Source organism: Lagopus muta, chromosome 16, assembly GCF_023343835.1.
Source record: "Lagopus muta isolate bLagMut1 chromosome 16, bLagMut1 primary, whole genome shotgun sequence".
In the NCBI taxonomy this organism is placed as follows: Eukaryota; Metazoa; Chordata; class Aves; order Galliformes; family Phasianidae; genus Lagopus; species Lagopus muta.
Genome location: NC_064448.1, coordinates 8,532,608 through 8,560,494, shown reverse-complemented (window position 1 = coordinate 8,560,494; position 27,887 = coordinate 8,532,608). Strand labels below are relative to the sequence as shown.

At 57.0% G+C, this 27,887-nt stretch overlaps 4 protein-coding genes across 22 annotated transcripts in view; 1 reads left to right on the top strand and 3 right to left on the bottom strand.

The window, feature by feature from the left end:
- Positions 1-27,887, top strand: part of LOC125701498 (oxidative stress-responsive serine-rich protein 1-like) — a 99,231-nt gene that overhangs the window by 60,931 nt on the left and 10,413 nt on the right. The window lies entirely within an intron of this gene.
- On the bottom strand, positions 984-26,080 carry LOC125701501 (protein MANBAL-like). Of its 3 annotated transcripts, none has more exons than XM_048963617.1 (4): positions 22,488-22,546; positions 20,462-20,560; positions 2,188-2,382; positions 984-1,719 (listed from the first exon to the last, which is right to left on the bottom strand). In XM_048963617.1, exons 3-4 carry the CDS (start codon positions 2,335-2,337, stop codon positions 1,612-1,614), a joined length of 258 nt encoding a protein of 85 aa, XP_048819574.1. In that variant the 5' UTR covers positions 2,338-2,382; positions 20,462-20,560; positions 22,488-22,546; the 3' UTR covers positions 984-1,611. The 3 variants fall into 3 exon arrangements, with proteins under 3 accessions (XP_048819574.1, XP_048819572.1, XP_048819573.1); XM_048963615.1 differs by lacking the exon at positions 20,462-20,560 and adding an exon at positions 2,811-2,909; XM_048963616.1 differs by lacking the exons at positions 20,462-20,560; positions 22,488-22,546 and adding an exon at positions 25,984-26,080.
- LOC125701495 (electron transfer flavoprotein subunit alpha, mitochondrial-like) lies at positions 7,638-20,468 on the bottom strand. The gene has a single exon (XM_048963590.1). It carries the CDS (start codon positions 20,303-20,305, stop codon positions 19,265-19,267), a length of 1,041 nt encoding a protein of 346 aa, XP_048819547.1. The 5' UTR covers positions 20,306-20,468; the 3' UTR covers positions 7,638-19,264.
- LOC125701502 (protein MANBAL-like) lies at positions 23,934-26,080 on the bottom strand. The gene is made up of 3 exons (XM_048963618.1): positions 25,984-26,080; positions 25,361-25,555; positions 23,934-24,892 (listed from the first exon to the last, which is right to left on the bottom strand). The coding sequence occupies exons 2-3, from the start codon at positions 25,508-25,510 to the stop codon at positions 24,785-24,787; spliced, it is 258 nt and encodes an 85-aa protein (XP_048819575.1). The 5' UTR covers positions 25,511-25,555; positions 25,984-26,080; the 3' UTR covers positions 23,934-24,784.

Sequence of the window (27,887 nt, the reverse complement as noted above, 5' to 3'; positions counted from 1 at the left end):
CTGCCAAGGAAAGATTTCATGCCCTGGCCTTCATACAGCCCGGCTCTCCCCGCTCTGCTCTGCGCTCCTGCCATCCCCTGCAGCACCTGTGCTGCGACAAACACGAGCGCAGCTCGGGCCCAACGCCCTCCCTGCTGCACGCCCTCTCACGGCCCCATGTGCTGCACCCACACCACTGCCCCAGCCCCGCAGCCCTCCTGCCCGCAGCGCAGCCCCACGCACCGGCCTTGGCCCCAGCCCCGAGGAGCTGATGGAGCTGACTCAGCCCCCGCTGCATCCACACCCAAACCTAACACGCACTAACCGCTCCTCAATACTCCGTTTGCCTCCTTTGCAGCCAGCTCCTTGGCTGCACGCAGCCCCACAGTCCGCTCTTTCCTCTCCAGCAGTGCAGCAGGCAGGCGGGCAGGCAGGCAGGCAGGCAGCAGAAGGCAGTGCCGTGTAGCACGCTGGACCCAGTGCACCGTGCAGGCTCCTTCGTGGAAGGAGGAAGACGCCGACGCGCCAATCCAAAATGGCAGGCAGACACTCTTGACGTGCAGCCTCTGCTCTCCTCTCCTCCCCTCTCTCGGGCTCCGGCTCAGCAAGGTGCCCTCGCAGCACCCAGACGCTCCACACGCGCCGCTGCCCATGACGCGCTCGAAGCCATTGCAGCTGAAGCAGCGCAGCACGGCTCGCTGCCCTCCTGGCTCACGCCTGAGCTCTGGGCCCGAGGCACGCTCACCTGCAGCCCTCCCGCTGCCCTCTGCTCCTGCCCCACTCCCAGCGCTGCTCTTCACACCAGCCCACCCGCACTTGAACTCCTCGCGGCTCAACGGCAGCCTGACGTGCAGGCCACGGCTGCCCGCAGCTGCAGCTGGCCTTCCCAGGGCAAGCAGGAACAGTCAGTGCTACAGAAGGCTGGAAAAGCCACCAGGCAAGCTGGAGGGACAAGCTCAAGGGGCTGAGTGCAGGGACACCTTTCTTCCTCGCGCGCTGCTTCCTCTCCTTTTGTTTCTCTCACTCCTCACAGAGCAAGCTGATGCTCACACGCTCCGCTAGCAGTTACGCTTTGGCTGAAAGGCCACCCCTTGGGAAGACCAACATGGAAACGCGGGAAAAGCAGCTCCATCTCCAGGGAGGGACGTGAAGCCGGCCGGTTCATCGCCCTGCCACTGCCAGCCCAAGCCAGGCATGTTTTGACCAGCTACTGAAAGAGGCAGCACCAGGTTGAAAAGGTTTCTTTCCCTTTTATTTTAAACTAAGGGATTTGGGTTGCATTTTGTAGATATGTCAACAGAAAATAAAATAGCCTGGATACCGCTCATGACCAACGACATGCGGTAAGTTCACCTCATCATCAACATTCTGAAACAGCTATCGAGCTGAAGGACCCTGAAGGAATGCAGCGTCCCCAGCTCTTGCCAGACATGAAATCCCGCACAGGCAAAGTCCGATTTGTTGGTCACGCATCAGAAGCCCTTCCAGCTTCCTCAGTTCCTCTCCAATGTCCATGCAAGGGAAAGCACGGCCACGCCACAAAACCAGACGTACAGTGCGCTGCCTTTGGAGCACCTCTCACGAAGCATTCCCGCTGCTCCCTTTGGCCTTTGAGGCTTATCGCTCAAGCCCTCACCGTTTCTTTTTGCTTTCCTTCTTGCCTTTCTTGCTTAGCTGTGCAGCACTTGCCTTTGGTTTCTTCACCGTCTCCCAAGTCTTAGACTCCAAGCCGTCCGAGTCCTGCAGGAATCCATTCACAAACAGTCAGGGAACTTTCTGACAATTGCCTGACAGCTCGCTTTGGGAGCTCAAGTCACCTGACTGGGCAGCTTTGGGTGCCAGCGCTGCACATTGCCTTCCTGACATCAGGGCACAACAGAAACTCCACCTCTCTCTTGTTCCCCAAAATCCCACGGAAGCTACAGTCCACAGGCCTTGCCTGCAAGGCAGTCCCTGCACAGGGGGACGCCCTGCCTGCCACTCACAGGCCACAGAAGCAGCAGCAGCACGACGATAAGATCAGCTTGCACCTCCAGGCTCCTTGCATGCCACCAGGAACAGCACGCACGCCCAAGGAAGCACAGAACAAACTGCCGCACTCTCAGCAATGCCGCGGCGCGCTACCGTAGGCAACGGCTCCAGCTGCTTCCCTCCCAGCCCATTTCCTCAGCACTTCTATCAACCTCTATCAAACAGAGCGCTACTTACTGTCTCTGGGCACTTGGGAACTGGCAGCATTATGGCCAACACGCACACAAGCTGGAAAACGGCTCCAAAGAAGAGGCCGTAGCGCAGCACGTTCTCCATCAGCGTGGGCTCAGGGATCTCAGGGGGCGAGAAATGCAGCTCAGCGGCCATAGCGCAGACAGCCTGCTGCTCTGCTGCTCTCCAGGAGGCTGCTTTCTACAAGGGGCAAACGAGAGCCATCATTCCATTCGTGCGCTCCGACGGTGCGACTTCCTGCTAGCAAAAACTCCCAGCCTGACTCACAGACGTGCTCTCAAGATAGCCTTGGTCTTCCGACCCAACCACAAGGAGGGACGCCAAACTTGCACGTCAGCAAGAGCTGAACAGGCAAGAATCAACTTCTCCCTGAGCTTGATCACACACGCACGACCACTGTCTCAGTACCACTAACAACAATAGTATTCATACCATCACTTGCACATTTGCATCTACCTGGGTACGTACGTGTTCACGGCCTTGCTGCTGCTGTGCCGTACGGCACCAAGCACAGCAATAAAGCACGCAGAAAGCCCATCTGCTGAGGACAGGGCGATGAGCTGGGCTCACGCCTAAGCACTGCTTACTGCAAAGGAAGGCACACCTACCTGGCAACGGCCACGCAGGATGCTCGACACACACTCACACACTGTTCTCCTGGGGCCCAACGCAACGGCGCAGCCACTCACACTCTGCTCCTCGACGGTCTGCAACACAAAAGTCACAAGCTGGAAATTCAATCCATCCAAGATGCCATCGGGCCTCCGTGCTCACGGCACTCGCACTCATGTCTTCCGATGATCAATCAGGCGTGTGCTTACCGAGTGAGCGCTGCTCACTGCCACTCGACACCAGCAATCTACCCCTAACTGTCAAGTATGAACAGGAACCTATGCCTAACACTAAAAGACTACAAGTAACCTATGCCTAACTCTAACTCAAGAACAGGAACCTATGCCTAACACTAAAAGACTACAAGTAACCTATGCCTAACTCTAACATACGAACAATAACCTACTCCTAACACTAACCACTAAAATCAACAACAACAACAAGAACTAAACTGTAACTCCCGCAGCATTTAAATGGGAAGAGGAGAACTTGGCTCCCCAGGAGGCTCGGAGGAGGAGCTGATGGAAACTCATGCCACCCAGCTAATGCTGGGGGCGGGGGCCGCGCAGCGGGTAGGGAGCCGAGCGCCTGGACCAGCGACGGTGGGACGGCGCCGATGCGGGGCCTGGCACGGTGGTGTGGTGCCAGGCCAGCTGTGCCGCAGGCGGATCCACCTCCATGGGCTCATCTGGAGGTGGATCCACCTCCATGGGCTCATCTGCAGGTGGATCCACCTCCATGGGCTCCACGGAGGTGGTCACCGCGCTGGCCCAGGCGCGATGGAAACGCACTCTCTGCCCCCTCCTCCGCTTGATCTTAAAGGCGACCCCCCTCCTCCTCTTCGCTTCTGGGAAGCCAAGCTCCCTCTTCCCATTTAAAAGAGGGCAAATTGTGCCCCTCGCTCTCTTCGCTGCTGGCATGGCGGCCAGAGCTCTCAGAGCGAGTGCGTTGGCCGGGGCAGCGGTGACCAAGGTGACGGCTGTGATGCGGCGAAGGTTCTAAAATGGCAGCCGCACTGCTGGCAATGGCGTTCCACATAGCATGAGGAGGGGGCTGCAGGACAGGGCACCAGACGGCAGCTAGAAGGCACTCCCTGTGCCCAGCAGGCAGCCCGAGTTGGAGGGGCATCGGAACGAGGATGTCAGACGGGGGTCTGAACTGAGGCGTTCTGTGTGCAGCCTGGAGTCGGACTCAACGGGCCTTATGTGGAGGGACCGTACGGGGAAGCGTGGGGGAGCGGGGAAGGAGGAGGGTTCCTTTTAGTGCAGAGCGCGGTCCTGGTGTGGTTGGGCAGCCGGGCTGGGGAGGTATGGCACTGCTGCAGCAGAGAGGCTCTTGTCCAGCGGGATACGTGTGGCGTGGGCGTGATTCTGAGAGTGTTCCGTAGGTGCCAGGAGCTCCTGACAGCAGCACTTGGCCGGCAATGTGGGGGGAAGGAGGGATTGGGGCACCTGGAGTGTTTCCAGGCCAGGCTGGCCCGGGCCCTGAGCGACCTGATGGAGCTGTGGTGTCCCTCTTTGTTGCGGGGCGGCTGGACGCAATGAGCTCCAAAGGTCCCCTCCACTCTAACGTCTAAGGATGTTATGATGTGTGATTCCCTGCAGAAAAATAGAACTGCTTCAGTGCGAGCTTGTTAGGCGACGAGAGGCTCGAAGCGCACAGCCGCGCTCTCTGGCCCTCCGTCCACATCTGAGCAGGGGAATCGTCCCCAATGGAGCCGGCCGCAAATGAGGCAGGCAGCGCTCGAGGAAAGGAGCCGCACCTCCTATGCTAAATCCTGAATGCCTTCTCGTTCTTCTCCCTAGGGCAGGATGAGGAGGACAGCTTTATGTAGGAAGATTTCTCAGAGTAGTGGGACACGTTAACAACGAGCTTTCCAAACGCTGCCAAGCTTCAGAACAAAGCCTGCAAGGTGTTGAAAGCACCAGATCGCAGTGACAGTGGCATGGAGGAATTGAATGGCCACAGCAGAGCCTGAAAGATGGCATGGCGGTCGTTTGATAGCAAGTGAGTGTGGGTGTGATGGATGGAGCACGGGCTGGATGAGGAAGTGGCTGGATGATGGTGGCACTCCGAGCTGCAGTCAGCGGCTCAGTGTCCATGGAGCGCCGTGAGGAGTGGCATTCCTCAGGGATGGGTGCTGGGACTGGTGATGGGGCCGGTGCCATCGAACGTCTTTATGGGCGGCGTGGACAGTGGGATCGTGTGCATCCTCATCAAGTTTGCAGGCGATACAAGCTGAGTGGTGCAGGGGACACGTTAGAGGGAAGGGATGCTATCCAGAGGAACGTGGACGCAGTTAGAGGTGGGCCCATGGCATCGTCAGGAAGTTCACCGAGGCCGAGAGCAAGGTCCTGCCTTTGGGTCGGGGCAATGTCAAGCAGGGCTACGGGGTGGGCGGAGAATGGCTTGAGAGCGGCCTCGTGGAGAAGGATTTGCTAGCGTGGACTGAGGAGAGATTCGGCGTGAGCTGGCAAGGTGTGCTTGCTGCCCAGAAGGCCGACGGAGGCCTGGGTTGCATCAAGAGAAGCGTGGCCAGCAGGTCGAGGCGATTGTGCCCCTCTGCTCTCATGAGACCCCACTTGGAGTACTGTGTGGTTGTGGAGCCCTGAGCACAAGCAGGACATGGAGCTGTTGGAGCAGGTCCAGAGGGGGGCCACAAAGATGATCCGAGGGCTGGAACAGCTCCCCTAGGACAACGGGGTGAGAGAGCTGGGGCTCTTCAGCTTGGGGAAGAGAAGGCCCTGAGGTGACCTTCTAGCAGCATTCCTGGACTGAAGGGGGTCTACAGGAAAGCTGGGGGGTTCTTGTTATAAAGGCGAAGGGGAAATGGCTTTGAACTGGAAGAGTGTAGGCTTAGACCAGCTATTAGGAAGAAATTCCCTGCTGTGGGGCTGGTGAGGCACTGGGACAGGTTGCCCAGTGAGGCTGTGAATGTCCCCACGTGGGAGGCCTTCAGGGCCAGGCTGGATGGGGCTGTGAGCAGCCTGGTGTAGAGGGAGGTGTCCCTTCGTGCCACAGGGGCTGGGAATGAGATGATCTTAGAGGTCCCTCCCAAAACAAAGCAAACCATTGTGTGATTGTATGAAACTGTATACAGTTTTTCTTTTTATTAGACAACTAAAGTGTGTGATGTAAGAAACTGTTTGATGAAACACAAAACAGTAATCATGTGGCACAAACGCGCTGTGAAATTTGTGATAACGGTTAGCTTTGTGATCGGCACTGAGGTTCACTTAGGAATACATCATTTGTGCCACGGCAGACATTTTCATGGAATATATAAACAGTGTTCCAGGTATCCTGTGACATCTTCCACTGTTACATTATTTACTTAGGTGTGAGCCTGCTCAGAGTAAGATGTGGGAGAACCCCAGGAGGCTGTTCAGACAAAGATCTGTTAAGCACGGATAAGGAATGGAAAACATTTTCTTTGGAACGTCTAAATAGTGTTCCAGGTATCCCGTTATGTCTTCAGCAGTCGTGTCATGTACGTAAGTGTGGGCCTCCTCAGAGTAGAGCACAGGGAACGGGAGAAGGCTGTTCCGCACAGGGATCTGCTAGGCATGGATAAGGAAAGGAGATGCAAGGTTTGGCTGGTGTGTGCGTTAGCATGAAGTGATGAGGGCAGAGCGAGGCAGGTCTCTTGTGACAGAGCGCAGTGTCTCCTGCTAGAGCCATGAATCCCCAGCGTGCTCAGAGCTGTTCCCTGCCGCCATGTCAGCCCACATCCCCTGCTGGGGACAGCGTGCTGCCAACATATGCCGGGTCAGCTGCTCTCCATAGGGACCGGGCAGCAGCACGGAGCAATGTGAGGACTGCAGCCCCACGCAGCAGTGTGCACCAGGGACGCGGGGCTGCCCCATCTGTGGGGCCGCTGCTGTGAGGGCTCCTCTGTGGGGCTCTGGTGTCTGTCTGTCTGTCTGCCATCCCAGCGGCAAGGAAGTGCGGCACCTCTGCTGAGCACGATGGCGGCCGGCCGGGAGAGGACAGCAGCTGAGCTGGCATGGTGCCTGTGCTTGGGGAGCTATTTAGAGATGTTTTTGATGCCTCCGCCGCAAGGCTGATGGATGCTGGGGCGAGAGTCTTGATGCCACAGCCAAAGCTCCGTGCTGGGCTTTGAAGTCTCCCAGCGGAGCATCCCAGCGTGGCAGCCTGCAGATCTGGGATGACATGGACTAAGGGGCTGGAGATGCTACTTGCCAAAGCAGCTGCGTGAGGAGCGGCCTCGGACCTCAGCGTCCCAGCTTCAGCCCTGCTCCAAGGGGAGGACACAGGAGTTCCCTCTCAGCCGTCCCTTCCTCTGCATCTCTGTCACTCTGTCCCCAGCGTGCAGAGCCTGGTGAGATGCCACCGCACACCATGGGCTCCCAAGCCATGGAGATGGGAGGAGTGGTTCAGTTTGGGAGCATAGACTCTAGGACAGAAGGGCAAACCCAGCTGCAGCTCTCCCAAATCCCCCTTGCAGGATTTGCAAGGGATGTCTGAGGATTTCTGCTGGAAATCCTTCATCTTGATAGCAAAGCGTGAGAATTGGATGTGGGCGAGCCAAACCTTTGTGGGAGGAAATGGGTGCATTTGGCCACCGACATTCAAATCTGCCCTAGGTTTGTGCTGAGACGAAGCCCGGCACGCAGCTGTGCCCCCGTTACCTCCTGTGAAGTTCCTCTCCATGTAGTCGATGATCTGGTTGTAGTCACTGATGATGTTGTCCCGGTGGATGATGACGGGCACCTCCTCGCCCAGGTTGAGCTGCATGAACCAGGTTGCCTTTGGTTTCTTCACCGTCTCCCAAGTCTCCCAAGGGACGTGAAGCCGGCCGGTTTCCACTCCAATCCTTTATTACTGTTATTCCTTCATACCACCTCTGTCCCCACCTCCACCCGTACCAAGCACTGCCCAGCACAAACATACACTGACACCAGTACTCTCCAGTAATCTTGGGGTTGTGCTGTCATTACTGCCCAGCCCAACTGCAGCCACTGCAGTTGCTCACTTCTTCTTCAGGAGCTCCGTCATCTCAGGCACTGCCTGAAATAAGTCTGCCACCAGTCCATAGTCGGCCACTTGGAAAATTGGAGCTTCTGGATCCTTGTTAATAGCAACAATGGTCTTGCTGTCCTTCATCCCAGCCAAGTGTTGGATTGCTCCAGATATTCCCACAGCAATATAGAGTTCTGGTGCTACTATTTTACTCGTCTGTCCAACTTGCATGTCATTAGGAACAAAGCCAGCACGGTGGTGTGGTGCCAGGCCAGCTGTGCCGCAGGCGGATCCACCTCCATGGGCTCATCTGCAGGTGGATCCACCTCCATGGGCTCCACGGAGGTGGTCACCGCGCTGGCCCAGGCGCGATGGAAACGCACTCTCTGCCCCCTCCTCCGCTTGATCTTAAAGGCGGCCCCCCTCCTCCTCTTCGCTTCTGGGAAGCCAAGCTCCCTCTTCCCATTTAAAAGAGGGCAAATTGTGCCCCTCGCTCTCTTCGCTGCTGGCATGGCGGCCAGAGCTCTCAGAGCGAGTGCGTTGGCCGGGGCAGCGGTGACCAAGGTGACGGCTGTGATGCGGCGAAGGTTCTAAAATGGCAGCCGCACTGCTGGCCATGGCGTTCCACATAGCATGAGGAGGGGGCTACAGGACAGGGCAGGAAGATTTCTCAGAGTAGTGGGACACGTTAACAACGAGCTTTCCAAACGCTGCCAAGCTTCAGAACAAAGCCTGCAAGGTGTTGAAAGCACCAGATCGCAGTGACAGCGGCATGGAGGAATTGAATGGCCACAGCAGAGCCTGAAAGATGGCATGGCGGTCGTTTGATAGCAAGTGAGTGTGGGTGTGATGGATGGAGCACGGGCTGGATGAGGAAGTGGCTGGATGATGGTGGCACTCCGAGCTGCAGTCAGCGGCTCAGTGTCCATGGAGCGCCGTGAGGAGTGGCATTCCTCAGGGATGGGTGCTGGGACTGGTGATGGGGCCGGTGCCATCGAACGTCTTTATGGGCGGCGTGGACAGTGGGATCGTGTGCATCCTCATCAAGTTTGCAGGCGATACAAGCTGAGTGGTGCAGGGGACACGTTAGAGGGAAGGGATGCTATCCAGAGGAACGTGGACGCAGTTAGAGGTGGGCCCATGGCATCGTCAGGAAGTTCACCGAGGCCGAGAGCAAGGTCCTGCCTTTGGGTCGGGGCAATGTCAAGCAGGGCTACGGGGTGGGCGGAGAATGGCTTGAGAGCGGCCTCGTGGAGAAGGATTTGCTAGCGTGGACTGAGGAGAGATTGGGCGTGAGCTGGCAAGGTGTGCTTGCTGCCCAGAAGGCCGACGGAGGCCTGGGTTGCATCAAGAGAAGCGTGGCCAGCAGGTCGAGGCGATTGTGCCCCTCTGCTCTCATGAGACCCCACTTGGAGTACTGTGTGGTTGTGGAGCCCTGAGCACAAGCAGGACATGGAGCTGTTGGAGCAGGTCCAGAGGGGGGCCACAAAGATGATCCGAGGGCTGGAACAGCTCCCCTAGGACAACGGGGTGAGAGAGCTGGGGCTCTTCAGCTTGGGGAAGAGAAGGCCCTGAGGTGACCTTCTAGCAGCATTCCTGGACTGAAGGGGGTCTACAGGAAAGCTGGGGGGTTCTTGTTATAAAGGCGGGTAGCGCCAAGGGGAAATGGCTTTGAACTGGAAGAGTGTAGGCTTAGACCAGCTATTAGGAAGAAATTCCCTGCTGTGAGGCTGGTGAGGCACTGGGACAGGTTGCCCAGTGAGGCTGTGAATGTCCCCACGTGGGAGGCCTTCAGGGCCAGGCTGGATGGGGCTGTGAGCAGCCTGGTGTAGAGGGAGGTGTCCCTTCGTGCCACAGGGGCTGGGAATGAGATGATCTTAGAGGTCCCTCCCAAAACAAAGCAAACCATTGTGTGATTGTATGAAACTGTATACAGTTTTTCTTTTTATTAGACAACTAAAGTGTGTGATGTAAGAAACTGTTTGATGAAACACAAAACAGTAATCATGTGGCACAAACGCGCTGTGAAATTTGTGATAACGGTTAGCTTTGTGATCGGCACTGAGGTTCACTTAGGAATACATCATTTGTGCCACGGCAGACATTTTCATGGAATATATAAACAGTGTTCCAGGTATCCTGTGACATCTTCCACTGTTACATTATTTACTTAGGTGTGAGCCTGCTCAGAGTAAGATGTGGGAGAACCCCAGGAGGCTGTTCAGACAAAGATCTGTTAAGCACGGATAAGGAATGGAAAACATTTTCTTTGGAACGTCTAAATAGTGTTCCAGGTATCCCGTTATGTCTTCAGCAGTCGTGTCATGTACGTAAGTGTGGGCCTCCTCAGAGTAGAGCACAGGGAACGGGAGAAGGCTGTTCCGCACAGGGATCTGCTAGGCATGGATAAGGAAAGGAGATGCAAGGTTTGGCTGGTGTGTGCGTTAGCATGAAGTGATGAGGGCAGAGCGAGGCAGGTCTCCTGTGACAGAGCGCAGTGTCTCCTGCTAGAGCCATGAATCCCCAGCGTGCTCAGAGCTGTTCCCTGCCGCCATGTCAGCCCACATCCCCTGCTGGGGACAGCGTGCTGCCAACATATGCCGGGTCAGCTGCTCTCCATAGGGACCGGGCAGCAGCACGGAGCAATGTGAGGACTGCAGCCCCACGCAGCAGTGTGCACCAGGGACGCGGGGCTGCCCCATCTGTGGGGCCGCTGCTGTGAGGGCTCCTCTGTGGGGCTCTGGTGTCTGTCTGTCTGTCTGCCATCCCAGCGGCAAGGAAGTGCGGCACCTCTGCTGAGCACGATGGCGGCCGGCCGGGAGAGGACAGCAGCTGAGCTGGCATGGTGCCTGTGCTTGGGGAGCTATTTAGAGATGTTTTTGATGCCTCCGCCGCAAGGCTGATGGATGCTGGGGCGAGAGTCTTGATGCCACAGCCAAAGCTCCGTGCTGGGCTTTGAAGTCTCCCAGCGGAGCATCCCAGCGTGGCAGCCTGCAGATCTGGGATGACATGGACTAAGGGGCTGGAGATGCTACTTGCCAAAGCAGCTGCGTGAGGAGCGGCCTCGGACCTCAGCGTCCCAGCTTCAGCCCTGCTCCAAGGGGAGGACACAGGAGTTCCCTCTCAGCCGTCCCTTCCTCTGCATCTCTGTCACTCTGTCCCCAGCGTGCAGAGCCTGGTGAGATGCCACCGCACACCATGGGCTCCCAAGCCATGGAGATGGGAGGAGTGGTTCAGTTTGGGAGCATAGACTCTAGGACAGAAGGGCAAACCCAGCTGCAGCTCTCCCAAATCCCCCTTGCAGGATTTGCAAGGGATGTCTGAGGATTTCTGCTGGAAATCCTTCATCTTGATAGCAAAGCGTGAGAATTGGATGTGGGCGAGCCAAACCTTTGTGGGAGGAAATGGGTGCATTTGGCCACCGACATTCAAATCTGCCCTAGGTTTGTGCTGAGACGAAGCCCGGCACGCAGCTGTGCCCCCGTTACCTCCTGTGAAGTTCCTCTCCATGTAGTCGATGATCTGGTTGTAGTCACTGATGATGTTGTCCCGGTGGATGATGACGGGCACCTCCTCGCCCAGGTTGAGCTGCATGAACCAGGTTGCCTTTGGTTTCTTCACCGTCTCCCAAGTCTCCCAAGGGACGTGAAGCCGGCCGGTTTCCACTCCAATCCTTTATTACTGTTATTCCTTCATACCACCTCTGTCCCCACCTCCACCCGTACCAAGCACTGCCCAGCACAAACATACACTGACACCAGTACTCTCCAGTAATCTTGGGGTTGTGCTGTCATTACTGCCCAGCCCAACTGCAGCCACTGCAGTTGCTCACTTCTTCTTCAGGAGCTCCGTCATCTCAGGCACTGCCTGAAATAAGTCTGCCACCAGTCCATAGTCGGCCACTTGGAAAATTGGAGCTTCTGGATCCTTGTTAATAGCAACAATGGTCTTGCTGTCCTTCATCCCAGCCAAGTGTTGGATTGCTCCAGATATTCCCACAGCAATATAGAGTTCTGGTGCTACTATTTTACTCGTCTGTCCAACTTGCATGTCATTAGGAACAAAGCCAGCACGGTGGTGTGGTGCCAGGCCAGCTGTGCCGCAGGCGGATCCACCTCCATGGGCTCATCTGCAGGTGGATCCACCTCCATGGGCTCCACGGAGGTGGTCACCGCGCTGGCCCAGGCGCGATGGAAACGCACTCTCTGCCCCCTCCTCCGCTTGATCTTAAAGGCGGCCCCCCTCCTCCTCTTCGCTTCTGGGAAGCCAAGCTCCCTCTTCCCATTTAAAAGAGGGCAAATTGTGCCCCTCGCTCTCTTCGCTGCTGGCATGGCGGCCAGAGCTCTCAGAGCGAGTGCGTTGGCCGGGGCAGCGGTGACCAAGGTGACGGCTGTGATGCGGCGAAGGTTCTAAAATGGCAGCCGCACTGCTGGCCATGGCGTTCCACATAGCATGAGGAGGGGGCTACAGGACAGGGCAGGAAGATTTCTCAGAGTAGTGGGACACGTTAACAACGAGCTTTCCAAACGCTGCCAAGCTTCAGAACAAAGCCTGCAAGGTGTTGAAAGCACCAGATCGCAGTGACAGCGGCATGGAGGAATTGAATGGCCACAGCAGAGCCTGAAAGATGGCATGGCGGTCGTTTGATAGCAAGTGAGTGTGGGTGTGATGGATGGAGCACGGGCTGGATGAGGAAGTGGCTGGATGATGGTGGCACTCCGAGCTGCAGTCAGCGGCTCAGTGTCCATGGAGCGCCGTGAGGAGTGGCATTCCTCAGGGATGGGTGCTGGGACTGGTGATGGGGCCGGTGCCATCGAACGTCTTTATGGGCGGCGTGGACAGTGGGATCGTGTGCATCCTCATCAAGTTTGCAGGCGATACAAGCTGAGTGGTGCAGGGGACACGTTAGAGGGAAGGGATGCTATCCAGAGGAACGTGGACGCAGTTAGAGGTGGGCCCATGGCATCGTCAGGAAGTTCACCGAGGCCGAGAGCAAGGTCCTGCCTTTGGGTCGGGGCAATGTCAAGCAGGGCTACGGGGTGGGCGGAGAATGGCTTGAGAGCGGCCTCGTGGAGAAGGATTTGCTAGCGTGGACTGAGGAGAGATTCGGCGTGAGCTGGCAAGGTGTGCTTGCTGCCCAGAAGGCCGACGGAGGCCTGGGTTGCATCAAGAGAAGCGTGGCCAGCAGGTTGAGGCGATTGTGCCCCTCTGCTCTCATGAGACCCCACTTGGAGTACTGTGTGGTTGTGGAGCCCTGAGCACAAGCAGGACATGGAGCTGTTGGAGCAGGTCCAGAGGGGGGCCACAAAGATGATCCGAGGGCTGGAACAGCTCCCCTAGGACAACGGGGTGAGAGAGCTGGGGCTCTTCAGCTTGGGGAAGAGAAGGCCCTGAGGTGACCTTCTAGCAGCATTCCTGGACTGAAGGGGGTCTACAGGAAAGCTGGGGGGTTCTTGTTATAAAGGCGGGTAGCGCCAAGGGGAAATGGCTTTGAACTGGAAGAGTGTAGGCTTAGACCAGCTATTAGGAAGAAATTCCCTGCTGTGAGGATGGTGAGGCACTGGGACAGGTTGCCCAGTGAGGCTGTGAATGTCCCCACGTGGGAGGCCTTCAGGGCCAGGCTGGATGGGGCTGTGAGCAGCCTGGTGTAGAGGGAGATGTCCCTTCGTGCCGCAGGGGCTGGGAATGAGATGATCTTAGAGGTCCCTCCCAAAACAAAGCAAACCATTGTGTGATTGTATGAAACTGTATACAGTTTTTCTTTTTATTAGACAACTAAAGTGTGTGATGTAAGAAACTGTTTGATGAAACACAAAACAGTAATCATGTGGCACAAACACGCTGTGAAATTTGTGATAACGGTTAGCTTTGTGATCGGCACTGAGGTTCACTTAGGAATACATCATTTGTGCCACGGCAGACATTTTCATGGAATATATAAACAGTGTTCCAGGTATCCTGTGACATCTTCCACTGTTACATTATTTACTTAGGTGTGAGCCTGCTCAGAGTAAGATGTGGGAGAACCCCAGGAGGCTGTTCAGACAAAGATCTGTTAAGCACGGATAAGGAATGGAAAACATTTTCTTTGGAACGTCTAAATAGTGTTCCAGGTATCCCGTTATGTCTTCAGCAGTCGTGTCATGTACGTAAGTGTGGGCCTCCTCAGAGTAGAGCACAGGGAACGGGAGAAGGCTGTTCCGCACAGGGATCTGCTAGGCATGGATAAGGAAAGGAGATGCAAGGTTTGGCTGGTGTGTGCGTTAGCATGAAGTGATGAGGGCAGAGCGAGGCAGGTCTCTTGTGACAGAGCGCAGTGTCTCCTGCTAGAGCCATGAATCCCCAGCGTGCTCAGAGCTGTTCCCTGCCGCCATGTCAGCCCACATCCCCTGCTGGGGACAGCGTGCTGCCAACATATGCCGGGTCAGCTGCTCTCCATAGGGACCGGGCAGCAGCACGGAGCAATGTGAGGACTGCAGCCCCACGCAGCAGTGTGCACCAGGGACGCGGGGCTGCCCCATCTGTGGGGCCGCTGCTGTGAGGGCTCCTCTGTGGGGCTCTGGTGTCTGTCTGTCTGTCTGCCATCCCAGCGGCAAGGAAGTGCGGCACCTCTGCTGAGCACGATGGCGGCCGGCCGGGAGAGGACAGCAGCTGAGCTGGCATGGTGCCTGTGCTTGGGGAGCTATTTAGAGATGTTTTTGATGCCTCCGCCGCAAGGCTGATGGATGCTGGGGCGAGAGTCTTGATGCCACAGCCAAAGCTCCGTGCTGGGCTTTGAAGTCTCCCAGCGGAGCATCCCAGCGTGGCAGCCTGCAGATCTGGGATGACATGGACTAAGGGGCTGGAGATGCTACTTGCCAAAGCAGCTGCGTGAGGAGCGGCCTCGGACCTCAGCGTCCCAGCTTCAGCCCTGCTCCAAGGGGAGGACACAGGAGTTCCCTCTCAGCCGTCCCTTCCTCTGCATCTCTGTCACTCTGTCCCCAGCGTGCAGAGCCTGGTGAGATGCCACCGCACACCATGGGCTCCCAAGCCATGGAGATGGGAGGAGTGGTTCAGTTTGGGAGCATAGACTCTAGGACAGAAGGGCAAACCCAGCTGCAGCTCTCCCAAATCCCCCTTGCAGGATTTGCAAGGGATGTCTGAGGATTTCTGCTGGAAATCCTTCATCTTGATAGCAAAGCGTGAGAATTGGATGTGGGCGAGCCAAACCTTTGTGGGAGGAAATGGGTGCATTTGGCCACCGACATTCAAATCTGCCCTAGGTTTGTGCTGAGACGAAGCCCGGCACGCAGCTGTGCCCCCGTTACCTCCTGTGAAGTTCCTCTCCATGTAGTCGATGATCTGGTTGTAGTCACTGATGATGTTGTCCCGGTGGATGATGACGGGCACCTCCTCGCCCAGGTTGAGCTGCATGAACCAGGTTGCCTTTGGTTTCTTCACCGTCTCCCAAGTCTCCCAAGGGACGTGAAGCCGGCCGGTTTCCACTCCAATCCTTTATTACTGTTATTCCTTCATACCACCTCTGTCCCCACCTCCACCCGTACCAAGCACTGCCCAGCACAAACATACACTGACACCAGTACTCTCCAGTAATCTTGGGGTTGTGCTGTCATTACTGCCCAGCCCAACTGCAGCCACTGCAGTTGCTCACTTCTTCTTCAGGAGCTCCGTCATCTCAGGCACTGCCTGAAATAAGTCTGCCACCAGTCCATAGTCGGCCACTTGGAAAATTGGAGCTTCTGGATCCTTGTTAATAGCAACAATGGTCTTGCTGTCCTTCATCCCAGCCAAGTGTTGGATTGCTCCAGATATTCCCACAGCAATATAGAGTTCTGGTGCTACTATTTTACTCGTCTGTCCAACTTGCATGTCATTAGGAACAAAGCCAGCACGGTGGTGTGGTGCCAGGCCAGCTGTGCCGCAGGCGGATCCACCTCCATGGGCTCATCTGCAGGTGGATCCACCTCCATGGGCTCCACGGAGGTGGTCACCACGCTGGCCCAGGCGCGATGGAAACGCACTCTCTGCCCCCTCCTCCGCTTGATCTTAAAGGCGGCCCCCCTCCTCCTCTTCGCTTCTGGGAAGCCAAGCTCCCTCTTCCCATTTAAAAGAGGGCAAATTGTGCCCCTCGCTCTCTTCGCTGCTGGCATGGCGGCCAGAGCTCTCAGAGCGAGTGCGTTGGCCGGGGCAGCGGTGACCAAGGTGACGGCTGTGATGCGGCGAAGGTTCTAAAATGGCAGCCGCACTGCTGGCCATGGCGTTCCACATAGCATGAGGAGGGGGCTACAGGACAGGGCAGGAAGATTTCTCAGAGTAGTGGGACACGTTAACAACGAGCTTTCCAAACGCTGCCAAGCTTCAGAACAAAGCCTGCAAGGTGTTGAAAGCACCAGATCGCAGTGACAGCGGCATGGAGGAATTGAATGGCCACAGCAGAGCCTGAAAGATGGCATGGCGGTCGTTTGATAGCAAGTGAGTGTGGGTGTGATGGATGGAGCACGGGCTGGATGAGGAAGTGGCTGGATGATGGTGGCACTCCGAGCTGCAGTCAGCGGCTCAGTGTCCATGGAGCGCCGTGAGGAGTGGCATTCCTCAGGGATGGGTGCTGGGACTGGTGATGGGGCCGGTGCCATCGAACGTCTTTATGGGCGGCGTGGACAGTGGGATCGTGTGCATCCTCATCAAGTTTGCAGGCGATACAAGCTGAGTGGTGCAGGGGACACGTTAGAGGGAAGGGATGCTATCCAGAGGAACGTGGACGCAGTTAGAGGTGGGCCCATGGCATCGTCAGGAAGTTCACCGAGGCCGAGAGCAAGGTCCTGCCTTTGGGTCGGGGCAATGTCAAGCAGGGCTACGGGGTGGGCGGAGAATGGCTTGAGAGCGGCCTCGTGGAGAAGGATTTGCTAGCGTGGACTGAGGAGAGATTCGGCGTGAGCTGGCAAGGTGTGCTTGCTGCCCAGAAGGCCGACGGAGGCCTGGGTTGCATCAAGAGAAGCGTGGCCAGCAGGTCGAGGCGATTGTGCCCCTCTGCTCTCATGAGACCCCACTTGGAGTACTGTGTGGTTGTGGAGCCCTGAGCACAAGCAGGACATGGAGCTGTTGGAGCAGGTCCAGAGGGGGGCCACAAAGATGATCCGAGGGCTGGAACAGCTCCCCTAGGACAACGGGGTGAGAGAGCTGGGGCTCTTCAGCTTGGGGAAGAGAAGCCCCTGAGGTGACCTTCTAGCAGCATTCCTGGACTGAAGGGGGTCTACAGGAAAGCTGGGGGGTTCTTGTTATAAAGGCGGGTTGCGCCAAGGGGAAATGGCTTTGAACTGGAAGAGTGTAGGCTTAGACCAGCTATTAGGAAGAAATTCCCTGCTGTGAGGCTGGTGAGGCACTGGGACAGGTTGCCCAGTGAGGCTGTGAATGTCCCCACGTGGGAGGCCTTCAGGGCCAGGCTGGATGGGGCTGTGAGCAGCCTGGTGTAGAGGGAGGTGTCCCTTCGTGCCGCAGGGGCTGGGAATGAGATGATCTTAGAGGTCCCTCCCAAAACAAAGCAAACCATTGTGTGATTGTATGAAACTGTATACAGTTTTTCTTTTTATTAGACAACTAAAGTGTGTGATGTAAGAAACTGTTTGATGAAACACAAAACAGTAATCATGTGGCACAAACACGCTGTGAAATTTGTGATAACGGTTAGCTTTGTGATCGGCACTGAGGTTCACTTAGGAATACATCATTTGTGCCACGGCAGACATTTTCATGGAATATATAAACAGTGTTCCAGGTATCCTGTGACATCTTCCACTGTTACATTATTTACTTAGGTGTGAGCCTGCTCAGAGTAAGATGTGGGAGAACCCCAGGAGGCTGTTCAGACAAAGATCTGTTAAGCACGGATAAGGAATGGAAAACATTTTCTTTGGAACGTCTAAATAGTGTTCCAGGTATCCCGTTATGTCTTCAGCAGTCGTGTCATGTACGTAAGTGTGGGCCTCCTCAGAGTAGAGCACAGGGAACGGGAGAAGGCTGTTCCGCACAGGGATCTGCTAGGCATGGATAAGGAAAGGAGATGCAAGGTTTGGCTGGTGTGTGCGTTAGCATGAAGTGATGAGGGCAGAGCGAGGCAGGTCTCTTGTGACAGAGCGCAGTGTCTCCTGCTAGAGCCATGAATCCCCAGCGTGCTCAGAGCTGTTCCCTGCCGCCATGTCAGCCCACATCCCCTGCTGGGGACAGCGTGCTGCCAACATATGCCGGGTCAGCTGCTCTCCATAGGGACCGGGCAGCAGCACGGAGCAATGTGAGGACTGCAGCCCCACGCAGCAGTGTGCACCAGGGACGCGGGGCTGCCCCATCTGTGGGGCCGCTGCTGTGAGGGCTCCTCTGTGGGGCTCTGGTGTCTGTCTGTCTGTCTGCCATCCCAGCGGCAAGGAAGTGCGGCACCTCTGCTGAGCACGATGGCGGCCGGCCGGGAGAGGACAGCAGCTGAGCTGGCATGGTGCCTGTGCTTGGGGAGCTATTTAGAGATGTTTTTGATGCCTCTGCCGCAAGGCTGATGGATGCTGGGGCGAGAGTCTTGATGCCACAGCCAAAGCTCCGTGCTGGGCTTTGAAGTCTCCCAGCGGAGCATCCCAGCGTGGCAGCCTGCAGATCTGGGATGACATGGACTAAGGGGCTGGAGATGCTACTTGCCAAAGCAGCTGCGTGAGGAGCGGCCTCGGACCTCAGCGTCCCAGCTTCAGCCCTGCTCCAAGGGGAGGACACAGGAGTTCCCTCTCAGCCGTCCCTTCCTCTGCATCTCTGTCACTCTGTCCCCAGCGTGCAGAGCCTGGTGAGATGCCACCGCACACCATGGGCTCCCCAAGCCATGGAGATGGGAGGAGTGGTTCAGTTTGGGAGCATAGACTCTAGGACAGAAGGGCAAACCCAGCTGCAGCTCTCCCAAATCCCCCTTGCAGGATTTGCAAGGGATGTCTGAGGATTTCTGCTGGAAATCCTTCATCTTGATAGCAAAGCGTGAGAATTGGATGTGGGCGAGCCAAACCTTTGTGGGAGGAAATGGGTGCATTTGGCCACCGACATTCAAATCTGCCCTAGGTTTGTGCTGAGACGAAGCCCGGCACGCAGCTGTGCCCCCGTTACCTCCTGTGAAGTTCCTCTCCATGTAGTCGATGATCTGGTTGTAGTCACTGATGATGTTGTCCCGGTGGATGATGACGGGCACCTCCTCGCCCAGGTTGAGCTGCATGAACCAGGTTGCCTTTGGTTTCTTCACCGTCTCCCAAGTCTCCCAAGGGACGTGAAGCCGGCCGGTTTCCACTCCAATCCTTTATTACTGTTATTCCTTCATACCACCTCTGTCCCCACCTCCACCCGTACCAAGCACTGCCCAGCACAAACATACACTGACACCAGTACTCTCCAGTAATCTTGGGGTTGTGCTGTCATTACTGCCCAGCCCAACTGCAGCCACTGCAGTTGCTCACTTCTTCTTCAGGAGCTCCGTCATCTCAGGCACTGCCTGAAATAAGTCTGCCACCAGTCCATAGTCGGCCACTTGGAAAATTGGAGCTTCTGGATCCTTGTTAATAGCAACAATGGTCTTGCTGTCCTTCATCCCAGCCAAGTGTTGGATTGCTCCAGATATTCCCACAGCAATATAGAGTTCTGGTGCTACTATTTTACTCGTCTGTCCAACTTGCATGTCATTAGGAACAAAGCCAGCACCTACAGCTGCACGGGAAGCTCCAACTGCAGCATTCAATTGGTCCGCAAGATCATACAGCAACTTAAAATTTTCCCCACTCTTTAAGCCTCTTCCACCTGATACAACCACTCTTGCACTCGTAAGCTCAGGCCGGTCACTTTTTGACAGCTTCTGCTCAATCCATTCCGACAGACCAACAGGTGCTGGAGGGGTCACTTTCTCCACACTGGCGCTGCCGCCGCTCGTTGGTGCAGCCTCAAAAGATGTTCCCCGTACAGAAAACACTTTAACTGCTTCATCACACTGGACGGTGCAAAGAACATTCCCTGCATAGATAGTTCTCACAAAAGTGTTGGGTGATTTGATCTCAATGATGTCAGAAACAGGAGCAACATCCAGCTTCGCAGCCACTCTGGGAATAAGATTCTTCCCAAAGGCAGATGCTCCAGCACAAATGTGAGTGTATTTAAATTGTTTCTGAGTTTCCAAAACCAAGGGAGTCAGCTCCTCTGCCAGAAATCCCTTGAATAGGTCGTGCTGAGCCACAAGCACTTTTGCAACACCCTGCACCTTGCTGAGCTCTTGTGCTACCTTGTCACAACTGGTCCCAGCAACCAAACAGGAAACTTCGCCTCCGAGACGTTTTGCTGCAGTGACTGCATTGAGTGTAATGGGTGTAAGAGTCTCATTGTTGTGTTCTGCTATGACCAACGTACTCTGAAGCCTCTGAAACTGGTGCAGCAGCGATGCCGCCCTCCTCATGCCCCGCGCCGTCGCCGCCGCCCGCAACATGGCTCCGCCGTTGCACATTTGCATCTACCTGGCTACGTACGTGTTCACGGCCTTGCTGCTGCTGTGCCGTATGGCACCAAGCACAGCAATAAAGCACGCAGAAAGCCCATCTGCTGAGGACAGGGGGATGAGCTGGGCTCACGCCTAAGCACTGCTTACTGCAAAGGAAGGCACACCTACCTGGCAACGGCCACGCAGGATGCTCGACACACACTCACACACTGTTCTCCTGGGGCCCAACGCAACGGCGCAGCCACTCACACTCTGCTCCTCGACGGTCTGCAACACAAAAGTCACAAGCTGGAAATTCAATCCATCCAAGATGCCATCGGGCCTCCGTGCTCACGGCACTCGCACTCATGTCTTCCGATGATCAATCAGGCGTGTGCTTACCGAGTGAGCGCTGCTCACTGCCACTCGACACCAGCAATCTACCCCTAACTGTCAAGTATGAACAGGAACCTATGCCTAACACTAAAAGACTACAAGTAACCTATGCCTAACTCTAACTCAAGAACAGGAACCTATGCCTAACACTAAAAGACTACAAGTAACCTATGCCTAACTCTAACATACGAACAATAACCTACTCCTAACACTAACCACTAAAATCAACAACAACAACAAGAACTAAACTGTAACTCCCGCAGCATTTAAATGGGAAGAGGAGAACTTGGCTCCCCAGGAGGCTCGGAGGAGGAGCTGATGGAAACTCATGCCACCCAGCTAATGCTGGGGGCGGGGGCCGCGCAGCGGGTAGGGAGCCGAGCGCCTGGACCAGCGGCGGTGGGACGGCGCCGATGCGGGGCCTGGCACGGTGGTGTGGTGCCAGGCCAGCTGTGCCGCAGGCGGATCCACCTCCATGGGCTCATCTGGAGGTGGATCCACCTCCATGGGCTCATCTGCAGGTGGATCCACCTCCATGGGCTCCACGGAGGTGGTCACCGCGCTGGCCCAGGCGCGATGGAAACGCACTCTCTGCCCCCTCCTCCGCTTGATCTTAAGGGCGGCCCCCCTCCTCCTCTTCGCTTCTGGGAAGCCAAGCTCCCTCTTCCCATTTAAAAGAGGGCAAATTGTGCCCCTCGCTCTCTTCGCTGCTGGCATGGCGGCCAGAGCTCTCAGAGCGAGTGCGTTGGCCGGGGCAGCGGTGACCAAGGTGACGGCTGTGATGCGGCGAAGGTTCTAAAATGGCAGCCGCACTGCTGGCAATGGCGTTCCACATAGCATGAGGAGGGGGCTGCAGGACAGGGCACCGGACGGCAGCTAGAAGGCGCTCCCTGTGCCCAGCGGGCAGCCCTTCTCTCCGGCAAGCAAGAGGCCACACAGGAGCCGGCCCCGAGAAAAGGGCCCTCGGCCTCCTTCATCCTCTCCCTTCTTCCACACGGGAATCTGTTGGGGCTGGGACACGCAGCACACAGTGCCATGTTCAGGGGCCTCCCGAGCCCAGCGCCAACAACAGCAGGCTCCAAAGCGCACCTGACTACGCCTGCCTCCTGGCACACACAAGCTCCGCTTTCCACCTTAGCATCCAGCGCCTCTTCTTGCGCCTCACGGCTGGGGATTCAACCATTCCCTACTATCAATACCGCCAGCTGCATTTTCATTACAATCACTCTGACTCCATTCCACATCCGCGCACAATGCTGGCACACACACACGGGGCCACCCTGGCTCACCGATGCTTCGCGGGGACCCGCACAACAGCATGAGCCAAGCAGGCAGAAACGTGCCGTGCTCCTGACTGATGGCAGTCTTACAATCTCCCTCTCCCTCCCTCCCACTCTACTAAGGCAGCACTTCTCCCAAGCAACAAACACAATCACACACAACTGCAGCCCTGGCTCGTCCCGACAAGGGACGTCCCGACGAAGCACATCTTCACAAACCTTCTTCCAGCTCCGCACCCTCTGGCCAACACAGCACCCACGCGCCTTGCTCCACTGCCCGCCCGGGCTTTGCTGGCGACAACTAGGCCCTACGGGGCCTCCTCCTTCACACACCCCAAACACCAACACAGCTCCGCACTCGCACGGCCTTCCCTGAGAGGAAGCTGCCCCCCGACCCCGCACCACTCGCCGGCGCCGCACGCATCGCCTCTGCGTGCCGGCAGCACCGCCAGCTCCTCCCCCGAGCGCCCCTCCATGCCCCCGCACCCAGGCCCGACCCCGCTCCCAGCACACAGCCCGCTCCTCCCGGCCCCGCTCACCAGCCCGGCGCCGCCATGCCGCGCTGCCCCGGAAGTGCTCTCCGCCGGCACGAAGCACTTCCTGCCCCGGCCCTACCAACCGCCTGCGGCGTCACGTTGCTGAGGGCGGCCTGGGGCCTGGAGGAGGGGGAGCGGCAGCTGGGGGGGTCCGCTGCCGGATTCCCCTCGGGTGGCGCCGGCGGCATGCAACTTGTCTTCTTCTCCTTTTCTGCCTTTTCCCCCTTTTGCTTTCCTTTGCCTTTCTTTCCTTTTCCTTGCTTCTTTTTTCTCTTCCTTTCCTTTTCTCTTTCTCTCTTCCCCTTCACGTTTCCCTTTTTCTTTCATTTCTTACTTTCTTCCCCTCCCCGCTCCGCCATGCCTCTCCCCTCCCCTCCCCTCTCCTCCCCTCCCCTCCCCTCCCCTCCCCTCCCCTCCCCTCCCCTCCCCTCCCCTCCCCTCCCGTCTCTTCTGTTTGCTTTCTGTCCACACTCAGTCTGCACACCTCCAATGGACATGCCTGGAGAAGATCACCTAAGCAGGCAATAAATGGCTTGTGCTGTGCTTCACTGCTTTGTGCTCTTGAAAGACACTGATTTGTTTTGCCCTTTCCTAAGCCCCAAGTATCAGGAGGGCCCGGCTGGCTTTGCTGCGGAGCCTTATCACCCCACAGTCTGAAGACTTGGCGGAAAAGCTCAGCAGCTCCGTAGCTGCCAAGGAAAGATTTCATGCCCTGGCCTTCATACAGCCCGGCTCTCCCCGCTCTGCTCTGCGCTCCTGCCATCCCCTGCAGCACCTGTGCTGCGACAAACACGAGCGCAGCTCGGGCCCAACGCCCTCCCTGCTGCACGCCCTCTCACGGCCCCATGTGCTGCACCCACACCACTGCCCCAGCCCCGCAGCCCTCCTGCCCGCAGCGCAGCCCCACGCACCGGCCTTGGCCCCAGCCCCGAGGAGCTGATGGAGCTGACTCAGCCCCCGCTGCATCCACACCCAAACCTAACACGCACTAACCGCTCCTCAATACTCCGTTTGCCTCCTTTGCAGCCAGCTCCTTGGCTGCACGCAGCCCCACAGTCCGCTCTTTCCTCTCCAGCAGTGCAGCAGGCAGGCGGGCAGGCAGGCAGGCAGGCAGCAGAAGGCAGTGCCGTGTAGCACGCTGGACCCAGTGCACCGTGCAGGCTCCTTCGTGGAAGGAGGAAGACGCCGACGCGCCAATCCAAAATGGCAGGCAGACACTCTTGACGTGCAGCCTCTGCTCTCCTCTCCTCCCCTCTCTCAGGCTCCGGCTCAGCAAGGTGCCCTCGCAGCACCCAGACGCTCCACACGCGCCGCTGCCCATGACGCGCTCGAAGCCATTGCAGCTGAAGCAGCGCAGCACGGCTCGCTGCCCTCCTGGCTCACGCCTGAGCTCTGGGCCCGAGGCACGCTCACCTGCAGCCCTCCCGCTGCCCTCTGCTCCTGCCCCACTCCCAGCGCTGCTCTTCACACCAGCCCACCCGCACTTGAACTCCTCGCGGCTCAACGGCAGCCTGACGTGCAGGCCACGGCTGCCCGCAGCTGCAGCTGGCCTTCCCAGGGCAAGCAGGAACAGTCAGTGCTACAGAAGGCTGGAAAAGCCACCAGGCAAGCTGGAGGGACAAGCTCAAGGGGCTGAGTGCAGGGACACCTTTCTTCCTCGCGCGCTGCTTCCTCTCCTTTTGTTTCTCTCACTCCTCACAGAGCAAGCTGATGCTCACACTCTTCGCTGGCACTTACGCTTTGGCTGAAAGGCCACCCCTTGGGAAGACCAACATGGAAACGCGGGAAAAGCAGCTCCATCTCCAGGGAGGGACGTGAAGCCGGCCGGTTCATCGCCCTGCCACTGCCAGCCCAAGCCAGGCATGTTTTGACCAGCTACTGAAAGAGGCAGCACCAGGTTGAAAAGGTTTCTTTCCCTTTTATTTTAAACTAAGGGATTTGGGTTGCATTTTGTAGATATGTCAACAGAAAATAAAATAGCCTGGATACCGCTCATGACCAACGACATGCGGTAAGTTCACCTCATCATCAACATTCTGAAACAGCTATCGAGCTGAAGGACCCTGAAGGAATGCAGCGTCCCCAGCTCTTGCCAGACATGAAATCCCGCACAGGCAAAGTCCGATTTGTTGGTCACGCATCAGAAGCCCTTCCAGCTTCCTCAGTTCCTCTCCAATGTCCATGCAAGGGAAAGCACGGCCACGCCACAAAACCAGACGTACAGTGCGCTGCCTTTGGAGCACCTCTCACGAAGCATTCCCGCTGCTCCCTTTGGCCTTTGAGGCTTAGCGCTCAAGCCCTCACCGTTTCTTTTTGCTTTCCTTCTTGCCTTTCTTGCTTAGCTGTGCAGCACTTGCCTTTGGTTTCTTCACCGTCTCCCAAGTCTTAGACTCCAAGCCGTCCGAGTCCTGCAGGAATCCATTCACAAACAGTCAGGGAACTTTCTGACAATTGCCTGACAGCTCGCTTTGGGAGCTCAAGTCACCTGACTGGGCAGCTTTGGGTGCCAGCGCTGCACATTGCCTTCCTGACATCAGGGCACAACAGAAACTCCACCTCTCTCTTGTTCCCCAAAATCCCACGGAAGCTACAGTCTACAGGCCTTGCCTGCAAGGCAGTCCCTGCACAGGGGGACGCCCTGCCTGCCACTCACAGGCCACAGAAGCAGCAGCAGCACGACGATAAGATCAGCTTGCACCTCCAGGCTCCTTGCATGCCACCAGGAACAGCACGCACGCCCAAGGAAGCACAGAACAAACTGCCGCACTCTCAGCAATGCCGCGGCGCGCTACCGTAGGCAACGGCTCCAGCTGCTTCCCTCCCAGCCCATTTCCTCAGCACTTCTATCAACCTCTATCAAACAGAGCGCTACTTACTGTCTCTGGGCACTTGGGAACTGGCAGCATTATGGCCAACATGCACACAAGCTGGAAAACGGCTCCAAAGAAGAGGCCGTAGCGCAGCACGTTCTCCATCAGCGTGGGCTCAGGGATCTCAGGGGGCGAGAAATGCAGCTCAGCGGCCATAGCGCAGACAGCCTGCTGCTCTGCTGCTCTCCAGGAGGCTGCTTTCTACAAGGGGCAAACGAGAGCCATCATTCCATTCGTGCGCTCCGACGGTGCGACTTCCTGCTAGCAAAAACTCCCAGCCTGACTCACAGACGTGCTCTCAAGATAGCCTTGGTCTTCCGACCCAACCACAAGGAGGGACGCCAAACTTGCACGTCAGCAAGAGCTGAACAGGCAAGAATCAACTTCTCCCTGAGCTTGATCACACACGCACGACCACTGTCTCAGTACCACTAACAACAATAGTATTCATACCATCACTTGCACATTTGCATCTACCTGGGTACGTACGTGTTCACGGCCTTGCTGCTGCTGTGCCGTACGGCACCAAGCACAGCAATAAAGCACGCAGAAAGCCCATCTGCTGAGGACAGGGCGATGAGCTGGGCTCACGCCTAAGCACTGCTTACTGCAAAGGAAGGCACACCTACCTGGCAACGGCCACGCAGGATGCTCGACACACACTCACACACTGTTCTCCTGGGGCCCAACGCAACGGCGCAGCCACTCACACTCTGCTCCTCGACGGTCTGCAACACAAAAGTCACAAGCTGGAAATTCAATCCATCCAAGATGCCATCGGGCCTCCGTGCTCACGGCACTCGCACTCATGTCTTCCGATGATCAATCAGGCGTGTGCTTACCGAGTGAGCGCTGCTCACTGCCACTCGACACCAGCAATCTACCCCTAACTGTCAAGTATGAACAGGAACCTATGCCTAACACTAAAAGACTACAAGTAACCTATGCCTAACTCTAACTCAAGAACAGGAACCTATGCCTAACACTAAAAGACTACAAGTAACCTATGCCTAACTCTAACATACGAACAATAACCTACTCCTAACACTAACCACTAAAATCAACAACAACAACAAGAACTAAACTGTAACTCCTGCAGCATTTAAATGGGAAGAGGAGAACTTGGCTCCCCAGGAGGCTCGGAGGAGGAGCTGATGGAAACTCATGCCACCCAGCTAATGCTGGGGGCGGGGGCCGCGCAGCGGGTAGGGAGCCGAGCGCCTGGACCAGCGGCGGTGGGACGGCGCCGATGCGGGGCCTGGCACGGTGGTGTGGTGCCAGGCCAGCTGTGCCGCAGGCGGATCCACCTCCATGGGCTCATCTGGAGGTGGATCCACCTCCATGGGCTCATCTGCAGGTGGATCCACCTCCATGGGCTCCACGGAGGTGGTCACCGCGCTGGCCCAGGCGCGATGGAAACGCACTCTCTGCCCCCTCCTCCGCTTGATCTTAAAGGCGACCCCCCTCCTCCTCTTCGCTTCTGGGAAGCCAAGCTCCCTCTTCCCATTTAAAAGAGGGCAAATTGTGCCCCTCGCTCTCTTCGCTGCTGGCATGGCGGCCAGAGCTCTCAGAGCGAGTGCGTTGGCCGGGGCAGCGGTGACCAAGGTGACGGCTGTGATGCGGCGAAGGTTCTAAAATGGCAGCCGCACTGCTGGCAATGGCGTTCCACATAGCATGAGGAGGGGGCTGCAGGACAGGGCACCAGACGGCAGCTAGAAGGCACTCCCTGTGCCCAGCAGGCAGCCCGAGTTGGAGGGGCATCGGAACGAGGATGTCAGACGGGGGTCTGAACTGAGGCGTTCTGTGTGCAGCCTGGAGTCGGACTCAACGGGCCTTATGTGGAGGGACCGTACGGGGAAGCGTGGGGGAGCGGGGAAGGAGGAGGGTTCCTTTTAGTGCAGAGCGCGGTCCTGGTGTGGTTGGGCAGCCGGGCTGGGGAGGTATGGCACTGCTGCAGCAGAGAGGCTCTTGTCCAGCGGGATACGTGTGGCGTGGGCGTGATTCTAAGAGTGTTCCGTAGGTGCCAGGAGCTCCTGACAGCAGCACTTGGCCGGCAATGTGGGGGGAAGGAGGGATTGGGGCACCTGGAGTGTTTCCAGGCCAGGCTGGCCCGGGCCCTGAGCGACCTGATGGAGCTGTGGTGTCCCTCTTTGTTGCGGGGCGGCTGGACACAATGAGCTCCAAAGGTCCCCTCCACTCTAACGTCTAAGGATGTTATGATGTGTGATTCCCTGCAGAAAAATAGAATTGCTTCAGTGCGAGCTTGTTAGGCGACGAGAGGCTCGAAGCGCACAGCCGCGCTCTCTGGCCCTCCGTCCACATCTGAGCAGGGGAATCGTCCCCAATGGAGCCGGCCGCAAATGAGGCAGGCAGCGCTCGAGGAAAGGAGCCGCACCTCCTATGCTAAATCCTGAATGCCTTCTCGTTCTTCTCCCTAGGGCAGGATGAGGAGGACAGCTTTATGTAGGAAGATTTCTCAGAGTAGTGGGACACATTAACAACGAGCTTTCCAAACGCTGCCAAGCTTCAGAAC

Bases quoted from the DNA above. Each gene is read 5' to 3' on its own strand.
- LOC125701501 (XM_048963616.1), bottom strand. From the start codon at position 2,337: ATGGCCGCTGAGCTGCATTTCTCGCCCCCTGAGATCCCTGAGCCCACG. The intron at 1,720-2,187 runs GTAAGTAGCGCT...GGATTCCTGCAG, and splicing joins TTCCCAAGTGCCCAGAGACA to GACTCGGACGGCTTGGAGTC.
- LOC125701495 (XM_048963590.1), bottom strand. From the start codon at position 20,305: ATGCAAATGTGCAACGGCGGAGCCATGTTGCGGGCGGCGGCGACGGCG.
- LOC125701502 (XM_048963618.1), bottom strand. From the start codon at position 25,510: ATGGCCGCTGAGCTGCATTTCTCGCCCCCTGAGATCCCTGAGCCCACG. The intron at 24,893-25,360 runs GTAAGTAGCGCT...GGATTCCTGCAG, and splicing joins TTCCCAAGTGCCCAGAGACA to GACTCGGACGGCTTGGAGTC.